Source organism: Scomber scombrus, chromosome 9 (genome assembly GCF_963691925.1).
Source record: "Scomber scombrus chromosome 9, fScoSco1.1, whole genome shotgun sequence".
NCBI lineage: Eukaryota > Metazoa > Chordata > Actinopteri > Scombriformes > Scombridae > Scomber > Scomber scombrus.
In genome coordinates, this window is record NC_084978.1 from 16351778 (window position 1) to 16365932 (window position 14155).

Consider the following 14155-nt stretch of genomic DNA (forward strand, 5'->3'; position numbering starts at 1 on the left):
CACCAAATTCACAGAATCCTCTCATTGTCTCAAGTACTTATGTTGAAATCTCTGTAAGTTCATTTTCTTGAGAACAACACTTGCCTAGAAGGAAGGAAATTGAGCTAAAACTATGCACTGTTTCTTAGAAATTGGATGGCAGTGAAGTCAAGTAATGTACATTTTGTGGTTAATAGGCAAAAATATGCAATTGACCACTAAGGCCCCTCAACAACTTCTTTTTCCTTCCTTTTTTTAGTTTGCAGAAGTCCAAGCTTGCCACTACCTACAAAAACAAAGTTACAGTATTATAGCTCAAGTCTCTGACTCTTTGGATGAATGCACTTGGTTAAAGAGGACAGAACAGATAACAGAAACACATCTCCATCAGGTTTGAATTGACCAAAATTTACAAATCTGTGATGTTCAGTTTCAGTTTCTCACTGTGAAGCCTGGTGAGAAATTGCCACTCTTTAATTTGTCACAACCTGATAATGTGCAAAAACAGAATAACTCTGCAGACTAACTGTGATCCTCTAGTGGTTCATCAGCAAGAAATGATTCTCATGAAGTGACAGGAAAGGAAACTGTGTGACACAACAGAAGAAATGACCACAGTTTTATCACCCTCTTTCATCACTTCCTGACATGGTCCTAGGTGCCCCTGGCAATAAGGACAAAAGAAACCACAAGTAGGCCTTATGTACCCCTTCTTCTTCTTCTTCTTCTTCTTCTTCTTCTTCTTCTTCTTCTTCTTCTTCTTCTTCTTCTTCTTCTTCTTCTTCTTCTTCTTCTTTACAATACAATTACACAATACAACGTGATGACATGTCTATATACATATTTTGTTCCTTGCAAATAAGTAGTACAATAATACTATAATAATATACTAATACTATACTAACAATTATATACTTTGGAACTACAGTAGAGGAAGTATTTTAACTGTCATATTGTCAACGGCAAACTATCACAACAACATGCATCTTCCTGCACAAAGTGTCTCAGTTACATTTTAAAACCCCTGTCAAAATACTGAAATACAATAAATATAGAAATGTATTTTATTTATTTTTGGGTCCCACTTATTGTAATCTCTACAAATTGTAACAGTGGGGGTTTTCATGTTGGCCATCTCAGTGCTGCAGATGCCTCAGACTGTTAAAAACTGTAGTTGTACACAAAAGGCACATGTTGGAGAAAAATACAGTATATCATACAATGCACCAAGATACCATTACCAAGTACTCAGCTCCTAAACATGTAATACTGTAGTAAAATAGTAAGTAAGTAAATATGATTATGCTTATTTTAAGTAACACTTATTTGAAAAAATAACTTTTACTGTTAGTATTGCAGTATCCTTCATTCTTAGTGGTATTATTAAAGTTGGAGGGGTTCCTTTTGTGGTGATATTGATATGTTTTACTTAATTGGAGAATGTTTTCAGATCTAAAACAAAAAACAAATAAATTACAACTTTTATATCAGAGGTCCAGATCCTTTTCATTAGCTGAAAGGTTTGAGTCTATGAAATGAGGGAGGGGAGACCCCTTCTGGACAATGTGCAGTGTTACATGAGTGTTAATGCATTGGAAAGAGTTTTGCTGCCCTTGTGGTCATTTTCAAAAATGGAGCATCTACTATCTAAATATGTTTACACCGGTTATTTCTGTACCAGGTGAGATTGTCAGGAGGGATGGTGGAGACTATATCTGGTCCATATATCCCTGCCTCTAACTGGATTATTCTTATCACCCACCGGGGCAAAAAAATGTATCCCCCACATAGTGATTTATACTCCTTTACCCGATGAGCATATAAGATATCTAAAATAAATATATGCTATTTAAAAAAAGCAAAAAAGCAAAAAATCCCCCTATGAAGCATTCTTGCCATAGACGACTATTTTATTAAAAAAAAGACCTCTTTAAAGCTGTTAAAAGGACACTTCAAACTACAGACAAGGTAAATTATGACTCTTTCTATTATGAATTTTTGATCTATGGAGATTTTATATCTGTAAAACTTTACTTGAACAGAGAAAAGCGAAGTCTATAGGCTGAGTGGGAATAATAAAGATAAAAAGGGCTCATTCTGAGGTAACAAAAACACAATGATTCTCATTTTCAGGTGATTACACAAATTAAAATATACTTATGAATATTATATCATATTTCTGCCAATTGATCCCCCTTCTTGTCATTAAATATCATTCAATTAGTTTAATTTTACAGTTACAATGTTTAGATATCTAAATATAAACTTACTCTAATTTACTTTACACTATGTTACTTGTCAACTGCACAGTAAGTTTCTTAAAACGAGGAAGTCAAAGGAGGACTTCATGCCAGACTGAACTCGGCCATGTTGCTGTGGAGATAGCAAGCAGATCACATGTTTGAAGACACAATCACTGTGTCCCCAAACAGTTCACAGTATTGCATTTTGCTTTTTGAATTGCCACGTCATTGTGAAAGGGGTCTGGGGTTAATCTCCAGCAGTCTAAAACACCTGCAGCGTCTTCTGTGTGAAGTGGACTGAAGGCACAACGAAGAGACAACAAAAGAGTGGCTGGAAACGACAGCCGGAGTTGTTTTCATATTACATCTTTATTGTTGGTTTAATAGAAAAAGATTTGCCTTTTTTTTATACAGATTCAAAATTACTTTGACAAAAAAAAACAAACACAAAAATTACATTAATTTTCTAGCAGCATGACTTAATTTCAGATCTCATGATGTAACTGGCCTTGTTAGAACATGTTTCGTAAAATGAGTAAAACAGAAATTGTGAGATATATTTAAAAAAAAAAAAAAAAAAAAAAGGTAGAACAGAAGCCAACAGCTCTAAGAAGTGAAGAGAGGCAATAGAGGTTTTACTGCAGCAACATTACTGGAGGTTAGAACAGGAAAGTTTAGTTGAGCCCTGCAGAGAAAAATGACTCATACTTTAACATGTAAGGCTGCAGGGAGGCCTGGACATTACAGAGACAAACGTGAGAATATATCACCGGCAAAAGTTGGAAAAAATACATTATGCTAAAGAAAAATGTGCAGGTTTCTAGAACACAGAGCATAAAAAAGGTCTTTGCATTATTCACATCTGAAAAATAGCAGTAAAAAAAGAAAATCAACTGATGACTGGTACTGGCAACAACACTGGCAATTCTGTCTGTGTGAGGTGTTGGATTTTTGCTAAATCATAGCTCATAATATAAAGACATTAAGCTATCCTTTTTCACATCTTGTTTTGTATGGTTTCAGGCCAGACCAAAGCCCGCCAGTTAAACGGTAGGCAAAGACTGAGGTCAGAGGAGCAGAGAAACAGCATATTGGAGAGGAGAATAACAAGACTTCATATTGCCACAGCTTGGATTGCTTTCGTCGGGTGTGTTTTTATTTCAGCCAGAGGAAAGTCTAATGAGGTGAGACTGTGAGGTGAGGTCTGTTATCTGGTAGCTGAGCAACGAAGAGCTGTGAACTGAAGTGCCATAGTTGCATAAAATAGTGTAAACTGATTATTTAAGTAAGATTGACACATTATTTGTTAATACATGTAATGTAAATATGTTGCTTTGAGTTAATTTGACCAGTTTTTAACTGGTTTTGGAAGAATGCATCAACTAAGAAACCTGCAAGCTTAATTTATTCATGTGTAGGACAGTGTTTAATATAAGCCTGTCTTTATTTAGGTGCTGAATGTGCCTCTCTGTTGCTCTGACCTGCACACTGTGTGTCATACGCAAAAGCACCAACAGGAGAGAAGGGTGACATTTTCACCACTTTGTGAGGGAAAACAGATAAAAGTCCCACAACAGTTCAAAATCTTTCTAATTATTAGAAAAAAAGAAACCCTCTTCAAAACCATTAAGTAAAACAAGTAGTAGTGTTAGTAGTATATAGATCAGGTAACATAAAAGCGAGTGCTACAGGAGACAAATGCAAACTTGGGAGTCCAAGTGAACATTCGTCATTCAGATATGGACATGTTCAGAAAGTGAAGAGGTCGCAGGAAGTGAACTGTGAGCAGCGCTGCATAGACGAAAAGACTTTGGCAAGCCAAACACTGGTTCAGCAGACACCACGCAACCATCCAGATGTCCTGTAATCATTCTTCATTCATTCAACTCCTTCACTTTTATATACTATTTAAATCTGAACACATAAACTCAACAGTTCTTCTTTTTCCAGTAGTCATTGAATTGTTTCACTAAAAACACCAACAAATCTTTAAAAACAAACTAAAACAATACAACAGCTTATGGTTAATTAAAAACCATTACAAAAGTATATAAAGTACATACAGTATGTTGATACATGTCAGTTTCCTCTATTTGAATCTACAGTAGCATATTAACCACCTCAGCTGGTTCTGACCAGAAAATGGGTGGGTGAATATAAGTGAAGTTGACTCAGGTGAAATCAAGTGAGGAGGTTGTTAATATTGATCCACGACTGACAAGCATCTACACTGAAAACAACAATAAAAAAAAATTAAAAAGGAAAAAAATGAATAAAAAGTCACGTTAAGTTCTGGAAAATTCACAACACAGGCTTTGTAGTTGTGTGTCAAATATAGCGACGACCTCAGATGCTGTCGCGGAGGTCCAGTGGAGGATTGTATCGCATTTGGGCAAATTCAGTAATGCTTTTCAGTCTGGTCTGATAAGGCAGATTTGTTTTTCAGATTGAGGTTTCTGCTGCTGTCTTGCTTTTAGTCCTTGTCTTTTCATCAAAAGGACAAACAAAAGTAACAGGAAAGCTGCTAGCTACTGTAACAATGAGACAACATATTCAACATAAAAAAAAGGAAAACAAATTCACAGTCAATATTTTTTATCACAATTCCATTAAAATGTTGTTGAGACGCATTCGTCTTGTGCATAGAAACACTATCAGCCTTTTACAGCTGCTGTTAACCATAACATCGGGGTCCTCCACTATGGCTGCAAGAGGCAGCCATTACTTAGTTATTATTCTAGTAGTTTTTATTCACCCTTTCATTTGTGAGATTCAGGGACTTTAGTGACACAGGCCTCAAGTTTGACAGCAGTAAACTGGTGCGATCGGTCAATAACACCCGGCCCTTTTCTTTACATTGTTAGTGGATGCAGTCCAGTGCTCATGTTGAGTAAAATTACATTTTTCATGCAGTTCTACTGTTTGCTGCTATCTCCTGCAGCCTTCATAACACAGAAATACACTTTAAGCTGCAACACATTTCACAGTTTATCATTATGCAGGAGAATAAAGCAAAATAAAATAGAAAAAATACTGCAAATATATATTGTGGTGAATTAGATTTTGATTTGCTTGGTGGTGGATGGCTTCTCAAAAATAAACACTATGCTTTACTGTGATGAGCTTCATGATATCACTAGCTTATATTCCTGATACATGAACAGCTCACGCAGTCCATACTTTTTAATTGCGCCTATCTTTTTTCTTTTTTATATCATATTTTGACCATAATTAGCCAATCGAATTTAACACTACCTCAGTCAAATTAGGAGCTGATGTTTTTCCTTTCACATTTTTTAAACCTTTCAATGTGTCTCCACTGCTTATGGTTGTTTAATCGTGGATATGAGGCATTTATTTAACTGCATTTCTTCAATGATAAAAGAGAAACTATTGATACCTAGTAAATGTGCAGGTAAAGTGACAGAGAGCAGGAATGGTGAGGATAACGAACAACAGAGCAAAAGGACATGAAGGCAAAATAAGAAAGAAGGATAAGTCTATAAACTGATTACACACCAACTGCTCTATGATGGACGTTTGTTTGACATTTCCACACTTTCATGGAACCTAAACAGACACTGAATGAGGTTATGGAGGAAGCAAGGTGGATTTTTTTTTTAAACAGATGTTTGGCAGCTTTGAGGTTCTGAGACCTGAATCCGACTGCATTAACAAACCACTACACAGAGCAGCGGGAACATAAAGTATAATGAAGAATGTCGACGTGTTCAACTGGATTGCTGAGGATCGTTTGATTAATGAGGTATACTGTAGGTGTACTACTGGTCCTATGGTTTGTCCTATGGCATTACGTCCCAAAAACTACCTTCAGCAGTGAGGTTTGTGTAGCTTTTAGTTTGTAAAGTATTGTAACACAGAAGCTGACTGAGTAACACCAGTGAAAGTGGGAGAAGAATCTGACAGAGAGGAATACCACCTGGACTCATTGTGAGTGAACTGTCGTCCAAAGGCGTTTCCTTCCTTTGCTGTGTCCCAATACCCTCTACTCTACTACCCAGTTATGCATATAATCATTACAGAGTGTAATGCAAACAAACTGTCAATTATTGCAGCTCTACTTCACATCTGTTCATTACAGTCGATTGTTCAACAGGATTTGTAATGTAAGAGTGCAGGGGTAAGCGGTCCAAAATGTATGAAACATAACGGTAACCGCAAACCTTCCTCTTGAGGGAATATCTCAACGAGGCCGCAAAGTTTTGATTGTGACGCCCTCACGACGAGACTGAACTAAAGCAGCAAATCCTCGGCCTGACTGGATTATCTGTGAGACTTGGCAGCTTCAACAGCATCAACAGGTTGTAACGTAGAGGCTTCATATTACAAAACTGCCTCTGTTATCGAAAATGTGGATGAAAAGGTGCCGCACACACTAACCCTAACCCTAACACACAAACACACACACACACACACACACACAATTTTAACATTCACACAAAGAAAAAAAGGCCCAATTAAAATGTAAAAAACCCTTTTCAGAGCATTAAAAAAAAGCCGTCAATCTCTTGTTGCATGATTCCAACTTTTTCCACTTGAATGAGTATACAGAATGCACACTGCACAAAAGCTAGTTGTGTTTTCAAAGCCATAACAAGCACAGTTTGACACAGAAGAGAAAGAAGCTGAAATGTAAGGCTCACAAAAAGACCTTGTATCAACTGTAAAGTTTCATTAATTCACATGAATTACATGGCCTTCATGACTCATCACTACTTACTTTGACTGCGTAAATTAACCTGCAAAAAGCGGCAAAAATCACTGAAAACCACTTTTTAAAAAAACAAAAAACCACTCCAGGGTGAATCAGATTTCCTGCTACAAAGTCATCAACAGCTGCCACAGTCACACATCTGTCTCTCATGCAGGCAGGCTAGTTAAGTAGCTGAAACTATTTTGCAATGGGTTTGGAACCCTGGCTGTGAGTACAGTGTTGCACAGTGTGCAGTTGAGTTGAGGTGATTGTGTCTGGTGGTTAATGTCTGAGGAGGATTGTCTGTTACCTCCTGTAACATTTGCAAACAGATGTGTAGTGTCATGGCAGAAAATGCAGGCAGTAGATTAGAGTTGAATAGAACAAAGAAGTGAATGTGTGAATGCATCCTTTCACTATTTCTTATTTTGTATGCCTCTTTATCCTAACATCATATTGTATGAAATCTAAAAACAAAGCATAGTAATATTTTACAGCTTCAGAAAGCTAAGGTAGCAAGATAAAAGCTGTGAAATTATAAACTACTGCTGTTGGTTAAAATTTCTTCATGTCTTTCCTCTTGGAGATATGTGTTACTACAGAGTCCCTTCTGATTAAATTATCCCAGTTGAGACTGTGTTGTGCATATCCTCCTCAATCATTTCCATCAGCTTACACTGTGTGCCTTCTTGTCATCTTCTCTGTGGCTACCACCAGCGCGCCCTTTTCAATTTTGCTCCACATCAAAATAACAAACATACATTTGTGGGTCCAGGAGGGTGAGAGGTTAAGGGTCAGCCAACAGGAAGTCCACGGTTGGAGGGCAATCTAAGGATGAGAAAAGGTGCTGGTGGGCTGAATCCCTGGGAAAAAAGACCAAATTGAAAGTATAAAAATATGTACTTCCAGGTGAAGATATATAATATGATATGTATAAACATATGTTACCTTTGTATGCAGCGCTCAGATGTGTGTCTCTACGTCAGTATAGCCAGGCAGGATGTCTCCGTTGGAGCAGCTCTTGGGCTCCCCCGCTGTTTGGCCAGTGGACAACATATGGGCAGTTGTGGATGTTTCTTCCAGTGATGCCTGGCCTCGCTGGAGCCTGAAGTGTATCAGGGGCACAAAGAACAGCACCATGCCCCCTACCATAGGAGGCACCCCAGCCAGAGAGAAAGCCACCTTGTAGTTTCCAAAGTAATCACGCAGGAGACCTGAGCAGTGGAGGCAGAGGGACACAGTTCATTTTATCCTGTCTTAAATCAAGAAATCACTACAACTTAACAAAACACCTAGTACTTTTTATGAAAAACAATTCAACATTTCAGAAAGAACACTATTTCCCTGAATGCAAAATGAGCAGATTGATATTACTCTCGTGTGTGTGTGTGTTAAATACAGAGCTGCAGCCAGGAGGCGATTAGCTTAGCTTAGCATGAGGACTGGAAGCATGGGGGAAATAACTACCTCGGCTCTTCTCTAAAAATCAAAATGACGCCGACCACCACCTCTAAAACTCAATAAAAATGTTGAATTTGCTCAATCTTCACAAAAGAAGTGACGTTTTTGAATTTCTGAAGTGGTAATTTACAATTTGTGGTTTCAGGGGGAGTTGCATGTTGCATCTACAGTTTAACCAGCTGTCCACTACTTCTCCAGCCATAGCACCGGTTGCCAGTTGCTGTTTGTAGAGGTCTCTGTAACTCTGACTCCATCAAGTCATCGCGCCTTGTTAGCCAAACAGCTCCAACACCATTTGTGTTCAGATGAAAAAAAAACACAAAAAAATACAATATTTTAATTAGTCAGCTTTTAGTCTTTCAGCTAAGCTAGGCTAACCGCATCCTGACACCAGCCCTGTGCTGCGTGAGACCGGTATCAATTTTCTCATCTAAGTAGAAAGAAAGCAAATAATCGTATTTCCAAAAATGTTGAACTATTCCTCTATCTTAATCGATTAATCTGCTGATTTGTTTTGAATGATCAGTCGTTTCGTCTATAAAATGTCAGAAAATTTCTTGTTTCGACTACTCGAAAACCTCGATGACGTTCAGTTTAACATAATAGAAGACAAAGAAAATTATAAAATCTTTTACACACACATACACATCCTATATTTGTCTGCAAGCATGTGAAATAAAGCAAATAGTACTTAGAGTGACAAAGGTCAACAGGTTTAAGACACTTCACCATATGTTTAATCTACATGAGTCATACTACATGAGCGCAACTGTGAAAGGGGTGCACACTTGCTTTGTTGCCTGTTATGCATGCATTCTTGCTCTTGAACTCTATTGACTGTACAGGACAACAAATGCCTGCACTGTAGTGATAGCATTCAGATGTTGAAGAGCCTTGCCGTCTTTGTGTTTAATGTACAGAAAATGCACAGATTTTTGTGCAAAAGAAAATGTAATGAAGTCATTTTTACTGAAAAATGTCATGTTTTGTTTGACCACAGGCAAGAACATCTGCATCTGTGGTGACTCAAAAGGAAAATTGAAACCATATGGCACAATACTGTACTATATGTCTGAATGCAGGCCTTTGTGTGAGAACACAAGTGCAATATTTTGGTTAGTTAGCCTCTTAAAGTGGCATCCCACATGCTCTAGATGCTATGAATCCCTTTTCGGAAATGAAATTAGCAGGATCTGTCGGGAACAACAACAAGAGGAGTTGCAAAGTTTTTTTCTATAATTAATACACTTCAAAAATGTGAGAAGGAATGTTATTGCATCCTGTCCATGTCGGATTTCATGCACCAATTACTGCCAAAATCAGATGAAGAAAAGAAAAGAAATCATGTCTTATACCTTTGGGACGTCCCTGTGTGGACATAGGTAATTTATAAATGTGTTCTCCAAGGATGTCTTCTAAATAAGAAATCATTTTAATTAAATGAGAGTCTGTTTTGATTAATTCAACAGCTTGAGTGCATGAGTCTGAGTTTGGACAAATATGTCAAACAATTGATATTCACCTTCAGAATCTCTGAGAGCTCTATTATGCTCAGCTGAGGCCACAAATGGAGGGTAGAGTGTAATAAAAGCAGTTCAGGTATGTGTGTGACAGCTTAAAGAGGTTGGCAAGAGAGGGCACGAGGAAGCTTGAGTCATCAATTTAATGTTCTGCCCTCAGTCTTATATGCACTCCTGTTATTACTGTAAAGAGTAATGACAGAGGGAGGCATCTGGAGACAGAGCAAGAAGGAGGAGAGAGGGAAGAGGCAGAAGAGACGTGGAGGGAGTTCAGTGCTGAGATCTGGCCCTGTTTGTGCTCTTTTTTTCCTGAAGACAAATCCCTGGAGACAGCCTGCAGTTGGCTGCAAGCCCATACCTCTCTAAATACAATCTAAGTACAATCTGTCCAGCCATGCATTTGTCTTACCTTAACTCTCTACATTCTTTCTATAGTTCTTCAACTGTTCTACTTTGGTAATATAAATCAGCTTGTTGCGTACTCTTACTGCCAATGTCCCGAAGTTAGTACAAACAAATTTCCAAAAAAAGGAGAAAAAGAAGGAGGCTAGGAGTTTCTCACCAGCGATTGGTGGACCTGCTGTCATGGGAAAAGCCATGAGGCCTAGAAGGTAGCCTATGGCCTGCGAGGCCTGCATTGGCCCCACCAGCTCGAACGCTATGGGAGCCATCATGGTGAGGAAGCATCCATCACACAGCCCCAGGAACACACACACAACCACGAGCCCCTCGAACACTGTACACTGAGGAATCATTATGGACATCAGGCCCAGAGCCATGAAGGACACCACCTAAAACAGACGAGAGGAACACAGTGTATTAACATGCTTTTAGTCTTTGTTGTATGTATCTATTATTTATTGTACAAACTTTTCTCTTTCTCTCCTCTGTCATCTCTTCACTCATCTCTCATGCTTTTACATATAGATTCAGGTGTTTGTCTGCTGAGAATATACAGCCTTCTTTTAGTTGGCTCCTTTTTCTATTCCTCCATTGCATCTACTGTCTGCTTGTGTATGGAGAATTGGCCTCCAGACTTTATGCCTCATTGTGATCATTTTGTTACTGAGTGCACCCTCTAGGGACTTAAAAAAACCATAAAAAACAACATACAGTATCTGAGTTGAAAGAAAATGAGATAAAGACATACTGATTAATCTATGATTAGGTAGCTACACAGACGTTGATCTGATTCAAGACAAAGGGCTAAACATATTTTGTTGCCAAGAAACTGATGTAGAACCGTGCTGATTTTTTTTTATAGTAGCTGCCAATTTCCTTTAAATGTGTAAACAAAACTAAGTGCAAACCTAGTATATGGCTGGATCGTATATGGTCAATGTACAAAATTGTGGCTAAAGGGCTTTAATTAGAAACAGGAATACAGGAAGTGGCAGCATTTGGCTGACCAATGGTGTAACTTCATCAATCAGTCAGTCAGTGACAGACTTGTATAGATGTTTAAAGGGCTGGCTCGCAGCGGTCCAGCCAAAACTGTTACAATGTAAAACACTGTTTCTGATCCTCATGTGTACGGCTAGCTTGAGCTAGCCGTACACATGAGCTAGCTAGTTGCTGCAGAAGGACATCTTACACCAAGCTCAGAGTTTGTGAATTTAATACTTTGAAGGCAGATTCTGCACCATGACAAATGTGTTCAAAGTTGCTAAAGTTTTGAAGGTTCCCCTCAAAATTACCACAATGTACAAGAAGTAACTATTACAAATAATGAGTGCTCAACTTGGGATATAAGAGAAAAAAAAAGAAAAAGCCTTTTCATCTCATAAAAGGCTTCACAGCCAATGTGTTGCTTCATAATGGCAACAGGAGGGAAAACATCGAGCTGTAAACACATTCTCTTTGTTGATGAAGAAACATTATCTCACACAAAGTGGCCAACAGTGCCAATGGTGCATTAGAAATTTATATTTTTGTGCGAAATTTTAGGATTTTTACATTTTGATCTATTTTAGTAATTCACAACATGATTAACAACAGGAGATTGAGTGTGTGGTGTTTGCGGCGTTTGCACTCAGCAGGAACATGTATACCAGCCAGCAAGGACAAAGCCTGTTTGTATTCTTCTCTCAAACGGCCCTGAACTGAATCATCCCTGCCACTATCCAGCTGGGTAATTCTTCTGGCGACACAAAAGGGCCTTTTCATTCAGGTACCGTAATTGGGTGCAAATTAGGATATCAGTTATGATTGTATGCGGCCTAATAAGTAATTAACGAGACTTCAGCGAGACTTCTAAATAGGAAGATGTAATGTTCAACACATTCATTGTATACTAGAAAAATATTAAATACCCTTTTTTTGTGTGTGTGTGTGTGTGTGTGTGTGTGTGTGTGTGTGTGTGTGTGTGTGTGTGTGTGAACAGTTTGAAAACAAACACAAATGTTAACATTTGACCCCAAGTATTCCTTTTGGCTAAACTGCAAGAGCAGGGCCAGCCCTATTAACGCAAATGCCCGTGACTGAATGACTGACTGAGTGATGAAGTTACAACATTGGTCGAGTGTTGGATTTACCCCCTGTGTGGACAGCTTTCTATTACATCCTCAGGGGGCATTTAGAGTGGCTCATTGCAAATTTATCGAAACCTAATGGAATATTTTGCTGCTCTTGGATACGACTGAGGACAGAAGACTCCTGAATTCATTGACAAAACTATTTTGTCTGTCTCTCCAGGGTGAAACGCTTTACTAGTATGTTAGATATTTACCAATAATTGGAGTTAACATTGCAACACTGTGCTTTAGCTTGTATGAACAATGTGGCAACATTTGGTTCCCAAAACTTTGGTAATTTCCACGACACTGACACTACTTTAGCTTGTGTGAACAATATGGCTGCATTTTTGGCGAGACTAGTCGAAATGTCATCAATTAACGACCATGACTTTTATTGAAGCAGGGTTACCCAACCCGTTTCAACTAAAAAGCCCTCAAGGGGCGCGCAGGTGGTTGAGTGGTTAGAGCACATGCCACGTACGCAGTGGACCCCGGTTCGAATCCCAGCCAGTGGACCTTTACTGCATGTCACACCCCCTTCTCTCTCCCATGTTTCCTGTCTGGCAACTATCAAATAAAGGTGTCTATGCCTGAAAAAAAAATCTTTAAAAAAAAAAAAAGCCCTCAAGCGACAAGGCTTTCATTGTGAAACATCTGCAGGATTGTGTTGTGTAAAACTTTGTGGCTTGCATGGTTTCAATATGGTCCTTCAAAAGTAGCTAATATAGTATTTTACATCAAAATACAATTTGGCTGAGACACTTACACACACACACACACACACACACATACACTGTCAAACTCGGAGTGGACATTAGCACAATTTTAGGAGTCAATTAGCATGACTTGTGATTGCTCAGTATTTCCATCTCTCTTGCAACAACTACAGCTGCATATGTTGATCACTGAAATACTGTACAGTCTAATAGAAACAGAGCACTTTAAGTTAGTAAGTGCTGCAGTATTTGCACCAACAGTTGCGTGTGTGGGTTGCACCATATGTTTTTACAGTGGCCTTTGGCTGAGATCAGTGATAATGTGCACAAGACTATTTACAAAAATGAGATCAAACGAAAAATAGGTAAGACTATACTGCTCTCTGACACTTTTGTAAAGATGCTCGGATTACTTATTTGTGTGTTAGATTGAAAAATTAGTGTCTTAATATTTCTTAGGTATTGATGAACATGTTATGTTATGTTCTATTTCAGTTTCTTCTTGTCTCAACTCATCAACAAATGGAAAATAATTACACCCAACTTCATCTCCTACATGACCTTCAATCCTTTCCTTACAAACCTACTACATCATCTTTAATCTCTATCATTAACCTACATACCTTTCACAGGGCAAAAATTGTATGATATACTGAATAACTGATCAATTTTACCATGTACTATTAGTGTCATTCGCTTCTCTTTCAAATCAAACATCTGGTTACACACTGTGACAGTCCAGCATAGAGCAGAGTAGGAGAGAAAACAGCTTTCCATGTGATGAGAGGCATGAGGGAGGGAGCACAGTCAAAGCACCAAAATTACAATCACTATGACAAAACTCTCACTACAGAGTGAGTAATAGAAAAACAAGACATCTGCAGATAGAAACAGATGAAAAGAGTTTACAGATAATTAGAATAGTTATAATTACAATTAAAATAATACACACTGTTCTATTGCTTTTGCAAGACTAAATGAGAAATTATACATTTTTCATCTTTTA

The 14155-nt window shown here is 38.2% G+C and overlaps 1 protein-coding gene across 2 annotated transcripts in view; it reads right to left on the reverse strand.

Moving 5' to 3' along the window:
• slc16a2 (solute carrier family 16 member 2) overlaps positions 1-14155 on the reverse strand; it is a 399269-nt gene that overhangs the window by 369606 nt on the left and 15508 nt on the right. The window contains exons 5-7 of one of the 2 annotated variants that reach the window (XM_062425560.1): positions 10480-10708; positions 7885-8150; positions 2569-7799 (exon numbers count right to left, since the gene is read on the reverse strand). In XM_062425560.1, coding sequence (XP_062281544.1) covers positions 7900-8150; positions 10480-10708 — 480 coding nt within the window. In that variant the 3' untranslated portion in view covers positions 2569-7799; positions 7885-7899. Of the gene's footprint in view, positions 1-2568; positions 7800-7884; positions 8151-10479; positions 10709-14155 lie in introns of those variants that run through there. The other variant, XM_062425561.1, reaches the window with a different exon arrangement.